This window comes from Mastigoproctus giganteus, chromosome 5 (assembly GCF_048544385.1).
Source record: "Mastigoproctus giganteus isolate SK-2022 chromosome 5, ASM4854438v1, whole genome shotgun sequence".
Lineage (NCBI taxonomy): Eukaryota > Metazoa > Arthropoda > Arachnida > Uropygi > Thelyphonidae > Mastigoproctus > Mastigoproctus giganteus.
Window position 1 is genome coordinate 218,735,224 of NC_143579.1, and position 13,168 is coordinate 218,748,391.

At 36.4% G+C, this 13,168-nt stretch overlaps 1 protein-coding gene across 7 annotated transcripts in view; it reads left to right on the forward strand.

Moving 5' to 3' along the window:
* brm (ATP-dependent helicase brm) overlaps positions 1-13,168 on the forward strand; it is a 714,323-nt gene that overhangs the window by 564,552 nt on the left and 136,603 nt on the right. For all 7 annotated transcript variants that reach the window (XM_090374387.1, XM_090374383.1, XM_090374382.1 and 4 more), the window contains one exon: positions 3,857-4,077. In XM_090374387.1, the coding sequence (XP_090230513.1) occupies positions 3,857-4,077 (221 nt within the window). The remainder of the gene's footprint in view (positions 1-3,856; positions 4,078-13,168) is intronic.

Sequence of the window (13,168 nt, forward strand, 5' to 3'; positions counted from 1 at the left end):
TTCTGCGTAATGAATAATATTGTGACAATTTAACACGTTGAAGATTATGATGACCATACATCTAAATGGAAAACCATTGCTTTAATTTGATCTAATTACGTAAAATGATTCCCCCGTAATCATTGCTCAGCTATCGTGAGCAAATCAGAAGAACATTAATAAAGAAGTAAATTGTATATGGCAATTTTTAGAATAAATTTTTTTAATATTTGTGTAATAATTTTTTTTCATGTAATCTGTAATTTTTGTGATATGGAATTACATAAAAAACAAACTAAAAAGTTTATTTTTTATGTAATATGTGTTTTTATATTGTGGTATGTTTTTGATAGTATTTACGTTATTTGTGATATGGGAATTGTTTCATATTATTTTTTATTTGCAATATTAAAATTTTATCATGAAAAAAATGTATCCATTATGTTTCCCTAGTTGTTAATAAAAAAAGACTAATAAAAAAAGTTGCGCATGTGCCAGGCACATGCGGTAGATGGTTTATGGAAAACATCCTTCATGTTTCTTTTAGGTATTTTGATTTGTATATATTGATTACAAAATAAAATAACTTTTTTATTGAAAATATTTTATTGATCATTCACAAATTTTTATAATTTCTGGAAGACAAGATACAATGGATTTATGATAACTAAACTAAGAGATGTATACTTGTGATTGCAGTGTATCTAAATGTCTCTGGAAAACAGCATCGATTGATATACTGATCTTGTAGTTGAAGTGACATACGCAGCTGTTAGGGGCACCTAACAATGGAATGTAACAAAAATGTGAGATGAAAAAAAGAAATTGTTGACAAATATTTGTATTGTTGCAATCATGCTTACTGCAGTAGTAACTTCAGGAATCATGATTGGGATGTCATACTATTCAAAAGTTCTATAAAGTTATAACTCCAGACACTGTCATATCCAGTTATCATCGTAAGGCTAGGCATGATGACCAAGTTTTTAAAGTTTTTTTTTTTTATTATTTTAGATAGACGTAGGAACGTTTTACACATTCACTTATACTCCTGGTTAAGGGGGTAATAAGACACATCCGTCCCCCCCCGACTCAAGATATCATACCGGTCACAAAAAAATGCATAGCGTGCTCTAATCACACTACTAGTAGTGCTGGTGCACTATGGTCATAGTTGCCGATGCGCCCAATAAATCCCGAAACAAACAAACAACTAGTAGTGCGAGCATGGGAAGCGCCTCTGGTGGAAGCCGTGGATGACGTCACTTCCATGACCGATCAGATTTACTCAGTAGAAAGTCAGAAAAACTGCGAGCCCATTAAAATATTCACAGCTCACCAGTGCCCTTAAATAGAAGGGGTGCAAGGTTATTTTCTGATGCTGTTTAAGCATTGTTAGGTCGGTCAGAAAACTGATAATGTGTAGGGGGGGATATACAGACTAATAGGTTAACTAGAGCCACAGGCAGGGGTGAAAGTGATTTTTGCACTGCTTTTGTTGGAAATGTAGCAGCCTAGAAAGCAAGGTGTCAGACATTTCAAGTGCTGCTGTGGGTCATCATGGAACAAGTAAATATATGGGCTGCATTAGGGTAACTAAGAGTAAGAACAGGTACATGTACAATAATATTACAATCATGGTAAATACGAGGGGTGATCATCTAATTTGTAGACATGTGCAAGATCTTATCTTAGTTGTCATCATCTGTAGATTTCTCCTTCCCAAAATACTCTCTCTTGAACTTTACACTTTCACCACTGTCATAACCATGCATTAAATGCTTCTTGCAAGCCATATTTCAAAAGACTGCGAAGTACTTCCGTTGTGGCGGCGGATGCGAAATGCTTGCCTTTCAGAGCTTTCTTCAGATGTGTAATTAAAGAATAAATCGCACAGGGCTAAGCCTGGTGAATAACAGAGATGTGACGGAACTTTGGCACCCATGGCAGCTTGAGATCTCTCTGTACAAAACTGGAATAAAAAGCTGTTACCAAACACCAACTTTACGGTGCCTGGCATTGCCTTGATATAGAAACTTCACACCAGAAAGTTCGGTCACTCTAGAATATGGCTGGCCTGCCAAGACACTTATTACACACTTCATTTATCACTTTAACTGGAGACTAAGTGTCCTGCTGCATGGGTGGAGGGGTTCCTCTGCCTTCAGTGATAAGAACAATTCAGATTGAATCTAGAAATTGTGGCCCTGTTTGCAGATGGCGGCAGAAGGATATAGCAATCTAGATGTCAGATGCTTTGTTGTGTGATGGGGGTCTGCTCTTGTGTGTTCCCCCTTACGTCACTTGTTAGATTGTAAGTGTTAAGCTAGGCTTGATACTTTGTTAAGATTAATAATCACTATAATTTTGTTATAATTTCTCTAGGGAGATGCCAGAGCAGGTTTCCTGGATGGGGCGACCTACCATCCAAGGAAACCTGCTCTCTTGGGGACTGAGATGTCGTCCCCACCATGAGGCTAAAAGTCGTTACTTCTAGTATTTTGTTATTAGCCAGAGTTGACTTTTCGTTGTGATATTAATTAACCAAGACCAGGTTGAGAAATAGGCACAGATTGTGAATATTTGGCATGTGGTCTGAAAGCCTAAGAGGCCATTTGGATATGAGTCTGGCAAATGATGCCAGAATATGGCCATCCTGCTAAGATAATCATTACCATATGCTTCATTTATCTATTTAACTGTTTCCATTGCATTTAAGATTCATCTGACAATAATTAATTACATATCGCTGTTCAATCTATATGTCTGACATGATACTTGCTTCAAAACGGTCATCAGTGACACACAGCTAAAAAAAAAAAAAAAAAAAAGCAACGTGTTTACCCTGTATTCATGAAAGATGTTTTATTTTATGTCAAAACATCCTTGACTTGGACAAGGTTAAAGGGTTTTAGGAATGAAAAGAATCTGAACACATTTTTTTTTTTTTTTAACATTTTAAAGCATTTATTATTTTAATTAATTAATTTTTTTTTTTTTGGCAGTTTCATGAATTTGAGGTTGCAATACATGTTCAATAGGTAATTTACTTACGATGGGTTTGTGATAGCTAAAATATGATATGTACACTTGAGATTGTAAACAGTGTAAATGTCTTTGAAACACAGCATCAATTATAGTTTCATGTTTAGTAGTCGATACAGACTTAGAAGTATTTAACGTTAGTCCAAATTTATTTTCTAAGAAATCAGCCAAAGATTTGGATTGAGTATCTGCAAAATTAATGCATTTTTTGTGAGAAAATTGTAGCAGTGCAGCTCCTTCAGTCATGTAAGGAAGTAAAACGAAATATGAATTCAATGGTGTGTGAGATCTGTAGGTAAGCCTACTAAGAAGGACAGGGGTTTTGTAAATTTTGGTTTCTGGGGACTAGGTATCTATGTGTTGACCCAATTAAAGTGTATAAGGTTTTAAAAGGATCAAGTAAGCTAAATGCTGATGGCATACTTAGTCTTTAGATGAAACTCATACAAGGGGACAGATTTAAATTGAGAGCAAATGGTTGAAGAATAGATGCGCAGAAATTGGCAGTCAGCCCAGGGTAATCAATTGCTGAATGAATTTCAAGTTTGTGTTATAATGGTTAGTTTGAATAAATTTAAAGAACGAATGGACATGTGTACGTGTGTGTTGCTGGATAAGTAATTGTGTGCATGTGTGCACGCACACCCACACACACACACACACACACACACACACACACACAATCACTAACTTTTTGTAAGAATTTTAAACTAAAAATTTCTGATACAAAAAACTTGTGTTATACAATTCTAGAATGATATTTTAAGTACTTGCTACTGAATGAGTAATTCTGTTTTCACATTAGTGCATCATTTTTTCTTTTTTTTTTAAGGCCATAGAAGAAGGAAATTTGGAAGAAATGGAAACTAGGAGGAAACAAAAAAGGCAACAAACAACACAGCCAAAAAGGCGAAAGCGAGAGATTGAACTTGATGAACCAAAACAAAAAAAGAGAAGAGGAAGACCCCCACTTGAGAAGATGGCACCCAATCCACCTAAGCTTACAAGACAGATGAAGAAATTATTAGATATAGTAATTAACTACAAGGACAGGTATTGTTACTTTTAATGGTGTTTTTTTTTTGTAATTATTTATGATTTAAAAATAAGTACATGATTTACTGGGATTAACCGGGACACTTCAAGACTCCAAATAAAAAAAAATCAAAAAAAAAAATCAAAAAAATCAACCACAGAAATCATAAAATTCAAGTAATAAGTAGAATAGGTATAAACAGATATTTTTTCAAGTCGCATATAAGCGACAAGAAGTGGCGTTGTGTCTTCATTGGATTAATGTTCCTATTATCTTGCAACCCCTGCTGTATTCGCACCCACCGCTCAAAAAAAAAAAAAAAAAGAAAGAAAGAAAGAAAGAAAAAAAAGAGACCAAATGTTTGGTTTGTTTTAGTGCGTTGCATCGATTGTTGTGTTCCATCACACCGCAAAAGGGCAAATTTTGTTTCGTTATTTATGTCAGGGATGTCAAAATTTTTATAGTAAATATATTTTTTTTATTTAGAAATCGCAAAAATGATGGATAAATGCAAAAGAGTTGCACTTTCAGTTAAACAAAGACTTGAAATTATTCAAAAGTTTGAAAATGGTGCATCCGTTAAATCTCTAATGAACCATTATAATGTTGGTGACCAAACCATACACGACATTGTAAAAAATAAAGGGAAGCTATTCGATTTAAAATGGACATCGCAAAAAATAAAGGGAAGCATCGTATTGGACACACGAGTAGTACGTGGTAAGTTTTTTATCTATCGCCATATTTTTTACGTAGGTTGCTGAACATTTTTCGATACAGTAAGTCCCTGACTTATGCAACTACAGATTTATGTAAATTTGTTTTCACTCAATTTTTTATTTTTTTATTTTTAGGATTGTAATATTTAAAACAACAAAAATAAATAAATAAATAAAAATAATAATAATAACAACGATCGCGGCACGCACAAATTGCACAAGCAAAAAAATAGGAGAAAAAAAAGGAGAATATTCTTACAATTATTTATGGGTTTTTTTATATGACTGAAGGTTTCATTGAAGGGGTTACGCACTTCACCATAATAACGTAAAAACCCACATAATTCCAGCTATCGGTATTATTGCAAATGCAATAAGATCGAGTTTACTACCCGTTTATAATAGATTGTGCTAACAGAAATGCCCAATAAAATGGAAAGTGCAAATTGTTTTTTATTGACCTCCAGAAATGTGCTTTTGTAAAATATGAGTTCGTGTGGGATGATAATAGTGAGTTTTTGCCTTAACCATGTGAAGTTCTTTACAGAAAATTTCATTTCGGCCATTATCATGGTGCCAACTAAGAGAATAAGTGACAATGGTACTAGTACATCTACCAACAAAAGGAAAGTGATCGATTGGGGGGGGGGGGGACTAATAAGAATGTATTAAAATGGTCAAACATTAACAAGTATCGTGCTGAATTCAGATTTGTCAATATGTTACTGTTCATTCCCGAGTTATGTAAAACTCAACGAAGTAAGAAGTCCTGGAACATACCTCTTACGTATGTCGGGGACTTCTGTATTTTTGGATTAACCGGAAAATCGATTATCTGGGATTTGTTTTTTACCATCTATCCCGGAAAATTGAGAGTCTACTGTATAAATTTTGAGACTGTTGTAGTGGGACTGAAATACTTGAACATTAGTGTCTTTGTTGTAGTGGCTGATCTTTTTAAATTGGAATCAGTTTTCCTAATTGTATCATCTTTTGCAAAGATCATGATATTTGCTATTCGTATATTTGCACTTTTTGCAAGGATGTTATGAACAATGCAGGAATAAACTTTTAAATAAATTGTCACTACACCATTTTCTTTAATATTAATTTGGAAGATTTTAATTCTTAAAAATGCATTCATTTTAAATGAGGCAAATATTTCAGAACTCTATAGTTTCTTCCTGAGTGTCAATTAAATTGCAAAATATTAAAAATGGACTACTTATGCCTTGGAAGCATGGTGAAAATAAAGTAACTGAATGAGAAACTTGCCTAAAGATCGCAGACAAAGAAATTGTAAATGTCTTTCAGGAATGGGACTCCTGTTGTATTAGGGGTTCTTTTTAGATATTTCTTGGTAGCTGTTGCCTGGCTACAATTTTAGTTGAAGAGGGGAGGGGAAGAATGATCTGTGGATGTGGTAGTACTGTTTTTTCCCCGTTGATTTGCCAGGTGGACCTGCTGTTTAGTAATGGCATTCTGAGGGTCACTAGTCTTGTAGGATAGAGTCAGCCAAGCAGAACGTGAGCAACTTGTTCCTGTTCACGCTCCCAATTAGCAAATTTTAAGAAAAGAAGTCAAAGAGTTGAGATGGGAGAAGAGGCAACAGGTGCATTTGACAGAATGGGATAAAGAAATTTTAAGCCAGAGAAGATCAGAAAGAGGATATTCCAAATTGTTTCCTGAGGCTTGTCACATACATTCTCACAGTTATAACAATTAGGGCTTTGCTACCTGTGAGTCTTAAACACTGGTGGAACTGACATTCAGGTCCTACTCATGAGTCAAGTGGACTGAATATCAGTATAGTGCAGTCATTCTGTGACAACCAAGTCCTCTGCTTTCACCTTCATGATAGTGGGACTATTAGGAACTCTGGGTGTACCATCCCCTTTAGTATCTTTTTTCCCTTTTCTTTTATATCCTGAGGAATCTTTCCCCATGCTCTTCACTTAAACTACCTAAATTTTCTGGGATATAGTTGAGATGAAAGTGCAAGAAGCATACTGTAACACATATTGCAGCCTAGTTTTCTGAACTTCTCCAGCATTTCAGTCACTCATAATCATCTCATAATAATAACAGTGTTTGGATTATGAGACAATCTGAATGTGTATTAAATTTTAAAGCCATTCCAAAGTCTCTTTCAGTTTGGTTCATGGATTCTTCAGATACAGAGTCTAGCAGTATCTTGTTAATTTGAGATCCATCAAAAATACCTGCTTTGGTTTTTTTTTATATGTAAGCGATAGGAATTTAGTGCAAACATACTTGAAAAATTTCCTCCTTTAGTCAGGGCTTGGACAAACTGTTCATTAAACCTAACTTTATGGCCCCAAGTGCCAAGCGATTCTGTGATCAAGTGACTTTTTGCTCTGAATTAGCGCTCTTTCTTGAAGTAGAAATCGTTTCCTTATTTAAAGCATTTATTAACACACAATTAAATAATCCATAGTAAAGAAAGCAACTTTACTAGATTAAGAAGGAAAGCAACCTTCTCTTTCCCTTTTATTTTCTGTTATATCTTAATTACTAACCTAGTGCTTGGTCACAGGGCGGCACTGCTCCTGCCTCCACGTGGCGTGGCCGGTAACCTGGAAGGAAAAAGCTCTCCCTTTCAGGGCGAAATGGAGCGAACTGACTCCAATACCCAGGAATCCACTGGGTCAACGGACTCGAAGAGAACTGATCCAAGATATGAGAAATCTAGTTCTTTCGGAGACACCTCTAAGGCAATCAGAAAAGGCGATAGAAATGATTCTGTCTCCACAAAGAGATTAAAAACTGACTCAAGTTTTAATTTCTCCAACATATATTATTGTACACTCAAATACTGAGAAAGCGGTAGGACAATTGTCACCCTTTCTCATACAAAAGACTCTTGAGAGTTATGTCGGCACACCAAAACAAGTTAAAAGACTAAAATCAGGTGACATTTTTGTAGAAACGGCCAATGCTAAACACTCAGAAAAATTATTACAAATGACAACCTTTGCAGGAATACCAGTAATAGTATCCCCGCACAATACATTAAATACTTCAAAAGGTGTCATTACGGAATGGGACCTTCTAAATGTGCCCGAAGAGGAAATTCAAATGGAACTTCAGGAACAAGGAGTCATCAGTGTTAAAAGAATTACAATTAAAAAAGAAGGGATAATCACCCCCACCAGGAATCTGATACTCACTTTCAACACGCCTAAATCACCCAGATCAGTAAAATCTGGATATCTACACTGCAATATAAGACCGTACATCCCGAATCCTCTCTGTTGTTTCAACTGTCAGAAGTTTGGTCACTCACAGACAGCCCCAAAAATTAACATGTGGAAACTGTGGTTCGCAAGAACATGCCACTTCTACTTGCACAGCTGGAAACCATAAATGTGTAAATTGTAAAGGAGATCATACTGCATATTCAAGGGAGTGTGAAATTTGGAAGAAGGAAAAAATGATACAAAAATACAAAGCAGAAAATGGAGTTTCATATCAGGAAGCCAAAAAGGTAATTACAATAAATATAGCAAACAAACCTTCTTATGCGCAGATTACCACAATCAAAAAGGCTCCGGAAATTAAAATACCCAATTCAAAATGTTGTGGCACACAAACGGATGTTACAATCCCCCCAGGAGAATCCATCTCAGAATGGGTTCGTGAGTTTTACAAACCATCTCCATCACAAAAACAAGAAAAGATTATCAATACTCCTTTATCTTTCCCACCAGATAATTCAGAAAATGTAAGAAGGAAAGCAAACAAAGAAAAGATAGGTAGTACAGGAAAAAAGATTGCAGAACAAATGGACACGGATGCAAGAAACCAAGGAGAGGAACCAGTTCTCGAAATCTTTACTGAAGAAGAAATGGATACGGGTAGACCCTATTTTTCAAAAAAAGACAAAACCAAGGTAGACAAAAATAAATCAGCCCCAAGGAAGCAAACTGAGGGAACATCTAACCCCAAATGACAGATACGATTATCCAATGGAACTGTCGAGGTTTTCGCTCAAACACTAATGATGTTATAGATCTCATCACCCAGTACCACCCACTAAGCATCTGCCTACAAGAAACCTATTTAAAACCACAGGACAATAGTATAATCAAAAATTATATCACATATAGAAAGTATCGCATAACGAATGGAACAGCGAGAGGAGGAGTTGCAATACTAGTTAACAGACATGTCCCTTCCCAAACAATACCATTGAACACACCATTAGAAGCAGTTGCAGCCCGTCTAGCAATAGGCTTCAATATTACCATAGCCTCAGTATATCTACCCCCTAATCAAGAATTCCGATTTAAGGATTTCGAAGAGCTGATCACTCAACTACCACCTCCATTCTGCATCTTAGGTGACCTAAATGGACATCACCCACTATGGGGCGATCACAAAATAGACCAGGAGGGTAAGCAAATAGAAAAATTAATTGTCGAGAACAACCTAATGATTTTAAATGACGGCACACACACATATTTCCACCTTCCATCAAAAAGCAGTTCTGCAATAGACTTATCAATCTGTTCCCCAACACTGTTCCCTATGACTAAATGGAGCGTGCACGAGACTCCATTGAGCAGTGATCACTACCCCATTATTTTGAAAATCATGGAAAAAACGCCATACCAAGCCAATAGGCACCCCAGATGGAAAATATATGATGCAGATTGGGAAACATTCAGGATACTAGCCAAGCTAGACCGCAACATTATTAAAAGAGAATCAGTACAAACATCAGTAGCCTATGTTACTGATAGTATGCTTCAAGCTGCGGAAAAGACAATACCTAAAACATCTTCTAACATCAGAATATATCCAAAACCATGGTGGAACAAAGAGTGCCGGGAAGCTAAAAAAGAGAGAAATAGAGCCTGGAACCTTTTTCGCAAAAATCCAACAACAGAAAATCTGATACAATTCAAGAGAGCCATAGCCAAGGTCAGGAAAGTGCAAAAAATAAGCAAAAAAGCTGCTTGGATGAAATTTGCATCCACTATAACTATTTCCACACCAGCTACACTTATCTGGAAAAAGATCAGAAGGATGACCAACAATTCTCAATTAAACCACTCTCCATTGCTAAATTGGAAGGGACAGTTGATTACAAACACCTTAGATATAGTCAACGTGCTTGCTGAAAATTTTTCGAATACATCTGCTAATTGTGCATACCCCACAGCTTTCAAAACGTACAAGAAAGAGGCCGAAAAAATAAAATTAAACTTTTCTACCAATCAGTGTGAACAATACAACTTGCCACTCACGGCAGCAGAACTAAAACAAACTCTGCTACAGGTGAAACACAGCACAGTCGGTCCTGATGGAATCCATTATGCAATGGTACAATAGTTAGATGAACAGTCCCAATTAGCCCTGTTAGATCTATACAACAAAATATACCTTGAAAATTCTTTCCCAAACAAATGGCACTCAATAATACTAGCTTTCCCAAAACAGGGAAAAGATCTCTCATACCCACAGAACTACCGTCCCATAGCTTTGACTAGCTGCTTAGGCAAGATCTTAGAGAAAATGGTCAACAATAGACTGACATGGTATCTAGAAAATAATGATCTTCTCAACCCAGAACAATTTGGCTTTAGAAAAAAATCGCTGTACCTTGGATGTACTTATACAACTGGAAAATCAAGTAAGAAATGCTTTTCTCAGGAAACCAGGAAACAACACCAAGTCATGGTTAATTTTGATATCCAAAAGGCATATGATACCACGTGGCAATATGGTATACTTAAAAGGTTACATCAACTTGGCCTTAGAGGACATCTACCCCTCTACATATACAATTTCCTTAAGAATCGGACCTTCCAAGTTCGAATGAACAATACACTTTCCAATATATTTTATCAAGAAGGGGTCCCTCAAGGATCTGTACTTAGTGCCACACTTTTTGCAGTCCACTTCAGTACAATAATAGAACAAATCCCAAACAATATCTTTACAACAGTTTATGCTGATGATTTCAGCATTTCTTATCAAGCGCAGCATATGAGGACAATAGAACGGCAATTGCAAGTAGCCATTAACAGAGTCATAAAATGGACAGAAAGAAATGGATATAGAATATCGGTACAAAAGACTGCATGTATACATTTCTGCAGAAAAAGGAATCTCCATCCTGACCCAGAACTCAGGCTGAAAGAACAGATCATCCCGGTTAAAAATAGTGTCCGTTTCTTAGGATTAGTTTTTGACAAAAAACTGACTTTCCTAGAGCATATCAGTCACATAAGAGTCCACTGTTTGAAGAAAATGAACATCTTGAAGGTCCTATCCGCTATATCCTGGGGAGCAGACAGGACAATCCTACTACGTTTATATCGCCTTCTCATTCGGTCCAAGCTAGACTATGGTGCCCCAGTCTATGACTCGGCAAGACCTAGTGCCCTGAGATGGCTCGACCCGGTACATCACTGCGCATTATGTTTAGCCCTTGGAGCTTTCTGCACCTCACCTGTGCAGAGCCTGTACGCCGAAGCTCAAGAACCTCCTCTGCAAATCAGAAGACAAAATCAATTACTCTCTTATGCAGCTAAAATAAAATCCTTACCAGACCACCCTCTACAGAAAACTCTTTTTGCTTCTGAATGGGAACAACATTATCAGCAACAACAAAGAATCAATAAACCTGCGAATGTGAGATTAAAAAACCTTCTCGGTAGAGAGCTTAACCTAGATAACATAAATCCGCTGACGAAGCAGTCTACTCCACCATGGATAATCAGACAACCTTTATGTGACTCCTCCTTCCACATTTCAAGCAAACAAATCCTTTCTCATATAAACCATCAACAGCTGCATGCTGCTTATAAGGCACAATTTTCAGATCATTGCTTTCTATATACAGATGGATCCAAAACTGATTCTCATGTGGGAGCAGCAGTTTACTTTTCTGATATCACATTGGCCCAAAAACTCCCAAAAGACTGTAGCATTTATACCGCAGAACTGCAAGCCATTATGTTAGCACTAGATGAAATCGACCATTCAAGTTTTCAAAACAGCATAATTTTTACTGACTCCCGTAGTTCCATGATGGCAATACAAAATATCAGTTCTAACAAACATCCTCTACAACAGCAGATTCAATACAAAATATCAAAACTTCTTGAACAAAGTCGTAACATTAGATTTTGCTGGATCCCAAGCCATGTCGGAATACATGGTAACGAGCAAGCAGACAGAGCTGCCAAAGAAGCTAACAACAATATTTCTGCATCAGAATATATCCCTTTCTCAGACTATAAACACGTTATTGATCACAGTGGGATACATCACTGGCAGCAGCAATGGCAAGTACTTACCACTAACAAATTGCACCAGATTAAAAGATTACTCGAACCATGGAAATCCAGCATTCAGAAAAATAGACGCGATGAAGTGATACTTGCTAGGTTAAGGATAGGACACACGTATTTCAGTCACTCTTATCTTTTGCGAGGAGAGGATCCCCCTCAATGCCCTATCTGTCACATACAACAAACAGTAGAACATGTACTGATTACTTGTCCAGCTTTTGCAGATGAGCGCCGAAACTCCTTCAAAGAGCTAAACAAACATCACTCCCTCACTCTCAAAACCATACTGGAAGATAGAAAAAATATAGCAGATGTTTTTCAGTTCCTCAAGAAAATAAATTACTATAATCAAATATAAAACTAAATATTATCTCTAAAGCAAGCTATAGTCATTCTCTGTTACTCTTGGAAATCATTAGCAGCAATATACGAATTAAAACAAAACCATTATATAAAATATAAAATTTTACAGGCGCATTTTAGCGGCAGTAGCTCTTGCGCCAAGAATTCTTAAATCAAAATCAAAAAATCAAAATCTCCACACCATAGCTATTGCAAATCGCAAGTAGACTCCTTTTTGTGAGATATAAAAGAAGGCTAAGTTTTAGAAGGGTTCATATTAACTAAGTTATCTTTCCTCATTGGAGAATTACTTTGAGTTCAGTATTTAAATAATTGGTGTTGCATATTTGAGAACTTGAAGTAGTGTATATAGGGGAAGGTGGAATGCAATGTTTTATCATTGCAAAACTATGGATAAGGTTTCCAGTCAGGTTTAGAAGGTCATTAATATACAAGAAGGAAAGAGTGGGTGAAAGAACTGAACTTGGGAAACACCAGCATTGGTGAAGATATTCAAAGCCATCTACCATCATGTGCAGCAGAGAGAGAGAGAGAGAGAGAGAGAGAGAGAAAACTGCATACCCAATTGCAAAAAACAGTTTCCATAAAATAGTTGTTGTTGTGGTGTTTTCTGGTGCAAGGGCAACTTAGGCCATTGTGCCTCCCAAATCAATTGACTTTACTTATAAGAACTGCTTATGTAGCAATTAGAAACAGTCACA